This window comes from Hyaena hyaena, unplaced genomic scaffold, assembly GCF_003009895.1.
Source record: "Hyaena hyaena isolate Hyena2069 unplaced genomic scaffold, ASM300989v1 scaffold_103, whole genome shotgun sequence".
Lineage (NCBI taxonomy): Eukaryota > Metazoa > Chordata > Mammalia > Carnivora > Hyaenidae > Hyaena > Hyaena hyaena.
In genome coordinates, this window is record NW_024080735.1 from 1462731 (window position 1) to 1475413 (window position 12683).

The 12683-nt window shown below is 50.6% G+C and overlaps 1 protein-coding gene and 1 non-coding gene across 3 annotated transcripts in view; one reads left to right on the forward strand and one right to left on the reverse strand.

The window, feature by feature from the left end:
• The first annotated feature begins 301 nt into the window (after positions 1 to 301).
• Positions 302 to 12683, forward strand: part of LOC120234121 (alpha carbonic anhydrase 8-like) — a 19544-nt gene continuing 7162 nt past the window's right edge. The window contains exons 1-2 of one of the 2 annotated variants that reach the window (XM_039235777.1): positions 302 to 918; positions 1944 to 2343. In XM_039235777.1, the coding sequence (XP_039091708.1) occupies positions 568 to 918; positions 1944 to 1955 (363 nt within the window). In that variant the 5' untranslated portion in view covers positions 302 to 567 and the 3' untranslated portion in view covers positions 1956 to 2343. Of the gene's footprint in view, positions 919 to 1943; positions 2344 to 12683 lie in introns of those variants that run through there. The other variant, XM_039235776.1, reaches the window with a different exon arrangement.
• Positions 9826 to 9898, reverse strand: TRNAK-CUU. The gene has a single exon. It is a non-coding gene; the product is annotated as a tRNA-Lys (tRNA).

Below are 12683 nucleotides of genomic sequence, written 5' to 3' on the forward strand. Positions count from 1 at the left end.
CGACGACGACGACGACGAGGACGAGGACGACGAGGACGGAGGGGAGAGGCCTGCTCTGCCTGCCGAAGCCCCGGGCTCTCCTGCTCCCTCCGCCGCCGAGGCTCGGGGTTTCTTCCGCGGGGGCGGGGAGGCTCCGCCGGCGTCCGAGTCGGAGGAGGAGGAAGCGGAGGCCAGAGTTTCCTCGCCGAGAGAGGCCGTGGTGGGGAGCGGGCGGGGCGAGGCGGGGGCCGGGGGAGGGTCGGGGCGAGGGGGGGGGGGGGGGGGGGGGGGGGGGTACGCAGGGGGGGGGGGGGGGGGGTGGAGGGGGGGGGAGGAGGAGGAGGAGGAGGGGGAGCAGGAGGGTCCGGGCCTTCCCCCCCTCCCCCCCGGCGGCTCGGAGCGCGGCGGGGGCGCGCCGGGGGCCCGCAGGAGGGCGGCGGCGGCGGGGGGCGCGGGGCCCGCCGCGGGGCTGAGCCCCGGCGCTGGCGGGCGGCGGCGGCGGGCGGCGGCGGAGGCAGCGGCCGCCTCGGCGCTCGGTGGCTGCGCTCCGCTCCCTGGTGTGTTGATTCTTCCCCCAGCTGCTGCCTAATGGAGTCCAGGCGCTCGCGTCACAGGAAATGCCTATACTGCCCTCCTCACTCACTTCCGGTGGCAGGTATGGAGCCTATGGGGGGCCTGTCAGGCGGCACGTGCGCCGGGCGGCGGGGCGGGAGGACCGCGGACGCGACCCTGACCCCGGGCCCGACGCCCCCGACGCCCCCGACGCCCCCGACCCTGGCCCCGCGTGAACGCGGCCTCGACCGCGACCCCGGCCCCGCCGCCCCCGACTCCGGCCCCGCGCGGACGCGGCCTCGACGGCGACCTCGGTCCCCGCCCCGACGCCCCCGACCCCGGCCCCGCCCGGATGCGGCCCCGACCCCGACGGCCGCCTTAGCAGCAGTAAGTGCGGCAGCCACAGGTGTGGCGCGGGCCGGGGTCGGGGGCGTCGGGGCCGGGGTCAGGAAGGTCGAGGTCGGCGCAGGTTGGAGTCGGGGCCGGGGGTGGGGGGCTAGGATCGGCGCCGGTCGGGGTCGGGGACGTCGGGGCCGGGTCTGGTGGGGGTTGGTGTGGGCGCACGCCGGGTCGGGGTCGGGGTCAAGGGGGGTCGGGGTCTCGGGCTTCGGACGCGACGGCGGGATCTGGACGAGGAGGCACAGGGTGGGCGGCCGCGGCGACTCACCCGGCGGTAACCCCGGGTGTACAGCCTCCTGCTGTCAGAAGAAGCCGGAATTTGCGCGTGCTGCAGGGTATCTGGGGCGGTGGGCGGACGAGAGCCCTGCTCCCCCCGCCCCGGCGAGGTGGGCTGCTTGCCAGGGAGCGAGGTTGCGCGCGGGCACCTGCCCAGGGGCTCCCCCTCTCCCTTCCAGCCGTCTCCTCCAAAAGCACACCACTTCCCTGCAGGATTTGGACCCTGCTTGGGATCCAGGCATGACATTTTTTGGTGAAACGTGAGGCTTCTGTCACTGTGACGTACCCGTTTGTGTTGCTGCATTTGTGCAGCGACAAAGACTGGGCTGAACCTTGACCACGGGTGAATGGTCTGCACTACCCCAAACGAGTTTTATTTACCTGTGGGGGTGATCCCTTACACACCTGGTGTGTGCAGGCATTTTTCTCAGAAATTAAAAAAACAAAAACAAAAAATCTTTCTCTGAAGTAGTTTCCCCGTGGAAAAAACATAGATTTAACTAAGGGATTTTCTGTCTCTGAAATTTACTGTAGTAAAAAGCCCAGGTAACTTTAGGGAGGCCTTGGGAGACAGTCCTTTAACACTTTGGAAAAATGGTAAAGAATGATGGCGAGGAGAACTTGGTAAAACAGTCCTGAGCTCTAATGATCCTCAGATTCTCAGATGGGAGAGGAAGTCTCATGCAGGATCCTACAGACTTAGCTTTGTGGTTCTCATCTCTTAAATATGCTTTCAGGTGGCGGTGTAATCGCAAGGTGACTCACATTGGATTATTTATTCTCCTGAGACAGACCCGAGTGCCAGCTAAGAATCGTAGGGCACCGTCCCTGTAGCCAGCAGAGCCTGAATTACTGGATGGTTAACACCTTCAGAGATCCCTGTTTGTATGTTCACTTGAGCCTACCTTATTATTATTAAGGGTTGTTCAGAATAATTTGTTAGGCTCCTAACAGTGTTGAGGACAAGCTTCTGGGTGAAGCGCATAGCTTTCCTAAGGAAATGACTGTTTACACGTGGGGGTGATCACTCACACGCCTAGTGTGCGCAGACGTTTTCTCAAAAGTGTCTGCGTGGCTGCTCAGTGGTCACTTAGTGATCACTGCATATAGGGCTCATACTTCATTAACAAAAATAAAAAGGATGAAAAGTTGCAGAAACTAGGCTCAATTGCTGTCTAAACTTAATAGGTATAGCCGAGCTGTTCTATTTTTTTATGTGATCCAGACAGTTCTTATTAGAATTCTGAATTTATGAAGTCTACATGCACCCGCATTTTTCTCTGTGCTAAAATATAGCTTGAGAATCTGGTGTCTGAACTCCGAGTGGTTTCAGAGCTGGGTTTGCAGTCCATGTGCAGACGAAGAATCCTGGAATAGGGCTCTATACACACACCTTCAGTAATGCCATTATCAACCCCAGGACAAAACCCACAGTCTGCCTTGCTCTCTGCAGACTGACCTCAGGCTTTCTTTTTGACTTTATCCCTTGCCACTCCCTTTGAGCCCTTTGCCACTGTCCCCTGGACATGCTGAGCTCATGTCATCCTTTGAGTCTCTGCCCCTCTGATTCCAGTTCATCTTTTGAGATTCAGCTTGTTTTGAGCCTTTCCTGACTTCCTGCCTCCTAGAGTAGCACCTCTGTAGGCCTTCAGTTTTGAAGGCTGTTTGTAATGTTTTCTAATTTACTAAGACCCCTTTCAAGTCTTCAAAAGAGAGGAGCCTTTCTAGACCTCTCTCCCCACGAATATGAAAGCATACCTGATATTCAAAGGGAACACTCATAGGAAGGGTGATTGTGATTTTGTGAAAGTTTGGTTCAACGACAAATAACATATCTATGCTTTACAAAATAAATATATTTTTTTCTGTAGGACATTTTCAAAAAAATTTTAAAAATACCCATCTAGGACAGTCCTGACTTATAAAAAAAAGACAACTCAAGAAATGGGCATTAAATGCTGAAATGGCAAATTATTAGTACCATCCAAGGCAGTATCTAACTGTAAAAATTAAGAGCTGCTGGATTTTTTAAAATGCTGAGGTTGGGGCGCCTGGGTGGCTGAGTCGGTTGAGCCTCCTGCTTTGGCTCAGGTCATGATCTCACGGTTCGTGGGTTTGAGCCCCGTGTCGGGCTCTGTGCTGACAGCTAGCTTGGAGCCTAGAGCCTGCTTCAGATTCTGTGTCTCCCTCTCTCTCTGACCCTCCCCTGCTCACACTGTCTCTCTCTCTCTCTCAGAAGTAAATTAAAAAATATTAAAAAGTTTTTTAAAAATGCTGAGGTAGTATGCGTGTTTATAATAAAATATAAAACCCCACTTCCGCAAAACTTTTTTTTTGGTATTCATATTTAATCATTATTAATAATTATTTTAATTTTTAAATGCTTGTTTTTGAGAGTGTGTGGGGGAGGGGCAGAGAGAAGGAGACACAGAATATGAAGCAGGCTCTAGGCTCTGAGCTGTCAGCACAGAGCCTGATGCAGGGCTCGAACCCATGAATGAACGTGAGATCATGACCTGAGCCGAAGTAGAATGCTTAACTGACTAAGCCACCAGGGTGCCCCTAAGTTTTTATTATTTTTAAGTAATCTCTGCACCCAATGTGAGGCTCAAACTTAATAACCCAGAGATCAAGAGTCCCACACTCCACCGACTAAGCCACCCCTATCATAGAAGTCTTTGTAAAACGAGTCATGACTATTACTCTGTCACGGTGTGGCTTTGGTATCTCAACCTGATACTTAGAGCCATCAATGTTATTCAATTCATTAAATTTTTGTTAGGAAGAGGTGGTTTTCATGATCTCAGGTACCCCTGGGGAGAGTGTCTTTATTTCTCTGGCTCCTTTCCTAGCCCTTTAACGTTCTCACCAGGGCAAGCTGGGCTTGGACTTGGGTGGGAGAGGCGAAATCAGGAAAGAGCACAGTTCTTGGAGCAGAACACTTAGCTGATCAACCTCGGGTGAGTTGTATAACTTTGCTGCTCTGTAGTCATTCTGTCTTGTAAGTACAGAGAATGACCTCAGCCTACCTGTTGAGTTGATGTGGGAGTCAAATAAGTTAACAAATATAACAAATACTTGGAAAAATGCTTTCAAAAGATTTCAAAATAGATTAAAAAAATTTTTAATATTTATTTTTGAGAGAGAGCATGAGCGGGGAAGGGGCAGACAGAGAGGGAAACACAGAGTGTGAAGCAGACTCCAGGCTCTGAGCTGTCAGCACAGAGCCTGACGCAGGGCTCAAACCCATGAACCACAAGATTGTGACCCAAGCTGAAGTCAGACCCCTAACCGACAGTGCCCCTGAAAATAGATTTTAAGCCTGCCATCATTTCAGAAAGGATTTGAGGCAGCTAAGTGCCAAGATGTTAGATGGTTTTCCTGTTCTTACCAGTCCTGAGCTGTAGGCCCTGTAGTCCCTCTCCCGTGTGACCATACCTGTGCCGTCCGAGGCAGGCGGCTCCGGGCCGTGCTTCCTGTTGGTCCTCGTGAAGGGGAGTTTGGGCACGCTAACCTGCCAGTCCTCCCTGCTGTTCACACCCGTCTCTGGCCCTCTCTTGTTTCCCCCTTCTGCAAACATCTCATCCCAACATCCCATCGTGAGCCTGCACCGCATACCTGTAAGTGACGGGAGGGTGGCGCACCGGGTGGGCCTATGCGCAAAGACGGGCTCCTGCGTTGCCACTCGAACCCTCACACTCAGAGTCGAACAGGCAGAGGCATTCACCTCCCTCAGCTGGAAACAGGCCTTTCCCGCGCTGTTCTTGAGACGCCATGGGGTGCAAACCATGGCGTCCCAGGAAAGTTTCCAAAGCACTGAAATCCACCAAGGGAACTAGACTGTTCTTTTCCAACCACACAAGCAGGATAGACGGCTTGGAGCCGCCTGTGCGGACTTGGGTAGCTGGTCACGTTGAAAAGCCACGTACCACACTGACCCTTGTGTGCAAAGCTATTCCCCAAAGCACTGTGTCAAGAACAAAAAGAATGTGGTCATCACCGTGTGCTGGTCTGGAAGTCGTCTCAGGATACACTGTGAAGTAAGAAATGCATGTAGCAAAACTGCGTAATATGATTCCGTTTAGGGTGCCTGGGGGGCTCCATCGGTTGACCATCCGTCTCTTGATTTCCGCTCAGGTCATGATCCCAGGGTCGTCAGATGGAGCCCTGTGTCAGGCTGTGCACTGAGCGTGGAGTCTGCTTGAGATTTTCTCTCTCTCTGCCCCTCCCCCATGAGCACTTGCAATCAACGCGTATGCATATGTTATTTTTCCGATAGGATAAAAAAGCCTAAATCTTTGGGTGGGAGGACTCCAAAGGTGAGAAGAAGCTATTTTTTCCATCTGATCCATCAGTGTTTGCATTTTCTAACTATGAGTATTTTTTTTAGGTGTCATTTGGATTTTGCTTTCTTTTTTTTTTGTATTAATGTTATGTTTTTGAAGTACTCATGTGTTTTAAAATACCCTCAGAAACTATCAAAATAGTCATAATTTTGAGAATTTAGTCATAATGAAAACATACCAGGTAAAGCAGTGTTGTGCATATTTAATTGATGTGAAATCTGCATTCTTTACCTCTCCTTTTGGCCCCTGTATCTCCCTTGTGCCCATACTGCTAGCTCTGCACATATACACCCCTCATTCTCATTTGGTTAAATTCATCTGGGGAATAAAGGGCAAAAGACACTCCTATTTATTAACTTTGAAAAGTAGCTAAATAATTAATGGCCCCTGGAGTCTGCGTGGTAGACAGCAGGCCCTTTGGGCAGTGTTCCTCATTCTCAGTGTCATACATGCACTTCACTTCCCTGTCATTATGACCATTAAAGAATAGTCCAAGGTGAAACATGGACTATTGTTATGATTGTTAATGAGAAACAAGTTCCAATTATGAGAAAATGTGTTTTAAGAATGTATACCCAGAACATATAGAAATAATGGTCTAATGGCTAGACTTTTATTTTGTTATCATTTTTTAAAGTTTATTTATGTATTTTTGAGAGAGACAGAGATAGCATGAGTAGGGGAAGGGCAGAGAGAGAAGGGGAGAGAGAATCCCAAGCAGGCTCCACACAGCCAACCAGTGCAGAGCCCAACTGGGGATTCGAACACATGAAGCCAAGAGATCATGACCTGAGTCAAAACTAAGAGTCAGATGCTTAACTGACTGAGCCCCCCAAGTGCCCCTAATTAATAAAATTTATGTTTTAATTCCCTGGACCTCTTCAGTCTATTATTTTGAAATTACTCTCTTTACTTATTAATATTAAGTGTATAGACAGATGTGAAACATTAAATTAAACACATTTAAAAAGTTGTTTGAATGAGCCCAGGGATGCCAGAGTAAAAGCAGCTCTTAGCTCCATTTTGGGGTGCATGGAGCGGCCGTGTCTGAGTCAAGGCTGGGAGTGCACGGGCTTGCACACTCCTTATTTAGTGCCAGTAGGGTTTGTACAGTCACCCAGAAGGGCAGCCTTTCTGTATACCTTTCTCATATCCAAGGCTGTCCACTTTCTGCTATACCTCTGACTTCTTATCTCCGAATATTTTTTTCTCTGTCCAAATTATTGACAAATATTGTTTGATGACAAATGGAAATAGCTAGAAATAAATGCTTTCATAAAGTTTAGCCACAGAGTTTCAACAACAATTTTTTTTTTTTTAAGCATTTATTTTTGAGAGAACGAGCATGAACGGGAGAGGGACAGAGAGAGAGGGAGACACAGAATCTGAAGCAGGCTCCAGGCTCCAAGCTGTCGGCTTAGAGCCTGACATGGGGCTCAAAGTCATGAACTGGGTGCACAACCCTGACGCTATTCAGAGATGCCTGGTATTAGTCTGAAAAGCACCTGCTGTTTAGGTTTCTGGGGGTGAAGAGAAAAATGGAACAGTCCTATAAATTCATTTTTTAACCTTGCCCTTTATGTGTATATGAAACCTTGGGCCCTTAACCTTTGGAGCCCGCACGGTTTCATTAGCCTGATTAGTAGATAAGTGAGCCTGTGAGGGCAGGCAGTGAAAGATGGTCCTTCCTCCAGGAGCCACCGCAGGGAGAGCTCACTTCTCTGAGAAGTCCTTGTTGACATGGACTTTTGCCCAGAAGGGGAGCAAACTAAGCTAGGTGCGTCCTGGAGATATGCTCATCAGTTCAGTGGCCTTCACTGCCGAGTGGCGAGTAGGGGCCAGAAGGAAGGACTAGACCTGGAGGGCTTCCTGGGGGATGCACTAGGTCAGGAGGCCCCAGCCAGGTTATTTTTGTAACCACTTGAGTCTCTTTCCTGAAGGTTTGTTTCTAGGCTGTGAAAGCCCATCCTAGTCCCTGGAAGATCCCAGAAGAAGAAAGAGCCAGACTTGTTTCATACAAGAATTCATAGTTGATGACTTTACTCCCGGAGCAGCCCCGGCCAGGCTGAAGGAGCCACAGACCTGTCACCGAGAGAGGCTGGACAGCACTGGCTTAGTGTCTGGTCATGAGACAGAAAGGGTTAGCTCCGGGAGCCTCTGTTTGGAGTCTGTTCTTCCCAGGAGGGCACCCAGGCTGCCAGGAGACTTTCCTTTGGCATATCCCCCAGAGTGTATAGATCAATGATTGCTGTTCCGTAAATATTTTCTATCTGACTGCTTCTCTGAGAGTAGACATTTCCTAGGCTGCTCAATGTGCAGATGTGGTGTGGGCCCTGTTTCAGATACCCCGCCTGATGAGGAGGGATGGCCAAGATGACTTCTTGAGGTGTCTGTAGCCCAAGGGTTCAGGGTTCATGGCTTCCGTTGTCACAACACGATAGTATTTGATTATGTTGGGGCCGGGTGGAAGAGAGGGGTCATGGACAGCTCTAAAGCATAACACCTTGGCTATGCAATAGCTTTAAAAAAGGTGTTATTACACAAGATTTTAAAAAATATTTATTTTTGAGAGAGAGAGAGAGAGAGAGATAGCATGAGCAGAAGAGGAACAGAGAGGGAGACACAGAATCTGAAGACAGGCTCCAGGCTCTGACCTGTTAGCACAGAGCCCGACGCGGGGCTTGAACCCACAAACCGCAAGACCATGACCTGAGCCGAAGCTGGATGCTTAACCAACTGAGCCACCCAGGTGCCCTGACAAGATTTTAAACATACACGAATGTGCAACAGTACAGGTGACCCTTGAACAACACAAGTTTCACTTGTGTGAGTCCACGCAAATGTGGATTTTCTTTAATAGGTTGAGCCTAGTCCTGTGAATGTATTTCCTCTGTCTTAACGATTTTCTTAACGTTTTCTTTTCTCCAGCTTACTTTATTGTAAGAATACAATATATAAGGCATATAAAAATGTGTGGTAACTGACTATTGACATTATTGGTAAGGCTTCCAGTCAACAGTAGGCTATTAAACAGCTAAGTTTTCAGAGAGTCAGAAGTGACACATGGAGTTTTGGCTGATTTTGAGAGAGAGGGAGAGCAAGTTCATACTGATGTGTACACGTGCGGGGGTGGAGGTCAAAGGGAGAGGGAGACAGAGAGAGAATCCCAAGCAGGTTCTGCACTGTCAGCACAGAGCCCGTCGTGGGGCTTGATCCCATGAACCATGAGATCATGACCTGAGTCAAAGTCAAGAGTCAGACCCTGAACCAACCGGGCCCCCCAGGTGCCCCAAGACCTTGCTGCAACACCTTCATGTCACCTAAACAATGTCTTCATTTGTCATCAAATACGCAGGTAGTGGCCTAATTCTCACAAATACTTTCTTAACAGTTGGTTTGTATGAAGCGAGATCCAGGCAGGTACATGTTAAATTTGGTTGATAGATTTCTCAAGTCTCTCCTTTTTTTTTTTTTTTTAATTTTTTTAACGTTTTATTTATTTCTGGGAGAGAGAGAGGCAGCGTGAGCAGGGGAGGATCAGAGAGAGCGAGGGAGACACAGAATCTGAAGCAGGCTCCAGGCTCTGAGCTAGCTGTCAGCACAGAGCCGATGTGGGGCTTGAACCCACGAACCGCGAGATCATGACCTGAGCCGAAGTCGGACGCTTAGCCGACTGAGCCACCCAGGCGCGCCAAGTCTCTCCCTTTTTTAGGAAACATTTTTATGGAAGCATCATAAATAGAGAAGAGCACATAAATCCTTCAGTGTACAGCTCAGTGAATTTTTTCCTGGGAGGCCCCCACATTGCCCGACCTAAGTAGCGTCTTACTGTTGTTTTAATTTGCATTTTTCTGATGACTAATTGCGTTGAGCCCTTTTACAATAGTCTTGGGGGGGGCTATTGGGGTGGGATGTTCTGTTTTATGAAGTGCCTTTGCAAGTCTTTTGCTTCTCCCTCCTCTTAACGTGTGTTTCCTCTTTCTTATTGATTTGTGGAATTCTTTATGGGTTCTGAGTGTGAGTGTTTTGTTGAACCCACTCCTGCAGATTCCTTCTCCCACTGTGTGGTTTGCTTTCAGTCTCTTAATGGTGTGTTGACGAGCAGAAGTTCTTAATGAAATCCAATTCATCAATTGTTCCCCTTATGGTTTGTGCTTTCCGTGTCCTACTTCAGAAGTCATCCACATTCTCAAGGGCACAGAGATACTCTCCTGAGATAGCCTCTGCAAGTGTTAGTGGCCTGCCTTCCCAGGACATGTCTACACTCCATCTCTGCCCAACGTGAGGCTCGAACTCATGACCCTGAGATCAAGAGTCACACGCTCTCCCATCTGAGCTAGCCAGGCACCCCTAGAGGTTAGTTTTGTGACTGGTGCGAGGTAGGGGTCAAGGCTCCTTTGTTTTTCCATGTTTGCATAGATGGTCCAGCATCGTTTTGAAAAGACCATGCCCTCCTGCCTGCCCCAAGGTGTGGCATCATTACCATAAATTAGAGAACGGTACACGTGTGGGTCTGTTCCTAAACCATTTGTTCTGTTGGTCCGTTCATGTATCTTCATGCGTTTGCTGACAAAAGTTTGTGCTGACACCGCACCGACTCGATTGCTGTAATTGTGTGGTGAGTCTTGCCATCTGGAAATGTGAGTCTTTTGACTGTGTTCCTCTTCAAGATTCCCTGGGCTCTTCTGGGTCCTTGGCATTTTGTGGAACAAAATGGAGTCATCTTGTCAGTTTCCACAAAAAAATTGCCAAGATTTTGGCTGGAATTGAATACGATCAGATTAAAATTGGATCCCATTTGGGGATCCAATCAATTTGGGGAAAACAAATACCTTTACAGTATTGACCCTTTGTGCCCAGGAATGTGGGTAATGTCCTGTTGATATAGGTTGTCTTCTAATTTTCATAGTAATGTTTCTAGATCCTCTGGCAGGTCTTGCACCTCTTTATTCAGATATATTCCTGTGCGCTGGGTGAGGTTTTAGATGTTATTGTGAATGGGTATCATGTTTAAAATTTCATTTTCTCCTCTGTCCTAATGTTAAGTTTCCTAACAGGTGGTTCATCACCCAAGATAAATTAAAAGTCCATATTGGAACTCTGTTTTAGTCTTGAATTTAGTACGTTTTTACCGCTTATACTTGCTTCCCACTTACAGAGATTTAACAGTACAGCTGGGCCCCCATTCTTTCAGAGGACCGGACCTCCCCCCTCCCTCTGGAAGCCTTGGGAAGAGGGCGGCTCCAGGGATCTATTTAGGTGGGAGTGAGGGGTTCTCCTGGGAAGAACGCGTCTCAAGGGAACAGGAGCCAGGCTGGCCCCATTTGACCCTGTAACAAAGCCCCTCCCCGAAGGAGGGAGACCGTGTGTGTCTGTCACTCACTTGTGTCCTGGCCTGGGTGCCTAGGGCTCCGACCCCGGTTAGTCCTGGGAGGATGGTGTGGAAGGGAGGGCTACAGGGATAAACCATCAGGAACGTTCTAATGATAATTTCAGAAGACACTGGGCACCATTCTCTTCTGCTCTGTGGCCCTGGGGGAAGCATGTAACAGGAGGAGGGCACGGCCCCTGACCTGGTGGCAGAACCCTCGTCGCCAGGGTACTCTGTCATAGGACTTAGTGAGGCTTCCCCGAGCCTGGGGGGAGGGGGCCGGCAGTGGGAATAACAGTGAACATTGCTGGGCACTTGCCGAGCGCCAGGCACTGTTCACTCATTTATTTAACCACCTCATTGTTTTACCAGTTTCAAGACTGAGACACAGAGAGGCTAGGCAACTTGCCCCAGGTCACACAGCTCACACATGGCAAAGCCAGGATTCAAACCCAAGCTGGCAGGTACCAGAACCCATACCTTCCACATTGTGCATTCGCTCGAGGTAGCAGCAGTGGGGGGGGGGGGAGAGCAGGAAGGAAGGGGTGAAGTGGGGTCCCTGCAGAGTGCTAGGCTGCACCTGCTCTTCAGCCCCTGGGAGGCATCCCTTGAGGCCTGTGAGAGCTCTCTTGGGGCGGGGCCGCTCTCGAGGGTTCTGGGGCCCAAGTTAGCAGGGGAGGGCAGGAGAAGTGCGACAGGTAAGGCAGTCAGGATTGCTCATCAGGTCCACAACTATGAGAAATGGGGCCTGGTTTGTTTTTTAGTTTTCTCCCCTTGAAACTTCTTCAGAGTGAGTAGAGCCATGGCTCCTGGTCTGTTCTTTCTCGGAGGTGACAGGCGTGTTTATATTTAGACCCACAGTCATGCTCCTGTGGCGGTGGCTCAGCGCGCCTCCAAGAATGGCCACGCCGAGATCCTAACATGTGGGTCTTCACGAGCGGATAAATCACCCCGGCCGTGGCCTGGATGCACGCATCAGAGGGGCCTGTCACTGACGGTGGCCAAGGGCTGAAGTAACTGGCTGGGCTGGCGTCCCTGAGCTCGCACGAGTGGGGTCCCCACTGGCCCAGCTGCCCCTCGGGCCCCATGCCCAAGGCCACGCAGATCACAGCCCGTCCTGTCCATTGCCTCCCATACGTCACGTGTCGCTGAGCCCCCCTAATTACACCCCTTTTTAAAAAAATAATTTCCAGTGTTTATTTTTGAGAGAGAGAGAGACAGACAGACAGAGTGCACAAGGGGGAGGGGCAGAGAGAGAGAGGGAGACACAGAATCCAAAGCAGGCTCCAGGCTCCGAGCTGTCAGCACAGAGCCTGACGCGGGGCTCGAACCCACAAACCGTGAGATAATGACCTGAGCTGATGTCGGACGCTTAACTGACTGAGTCCTCCAGTTGCCCCTGATTATAGCCTTTTAACAGCTTCCGGTCTGTGACCGCATTTCCCTCTCTGTTGCTGCTGGGGGCTGACATCCCGGGTGTTTTCTGGCCCGGAGTGCACAGTAACCGGTGTGCTCTGCTCTGCTGTCTCCTCGTCACCTTCACTGCCACTCAAAGGATCTTCGTAAAGCAAACCCATCATGCCACCTCCCTACTTAAAAATACCTCGACGGCTCTGCTGCTCAGAGGACTGGAATCCAGCGTGCAGGGACTGGTGTGCAGGGCTCCCAAAGAACAGGCCCGAGCCCCCCCCCCCCCCCCCCCCGGCCCTCCCCCCCCCCCCCCCCCCCCCCCCCCCCCCCCCCCCCCCCCCCCCGAAAAG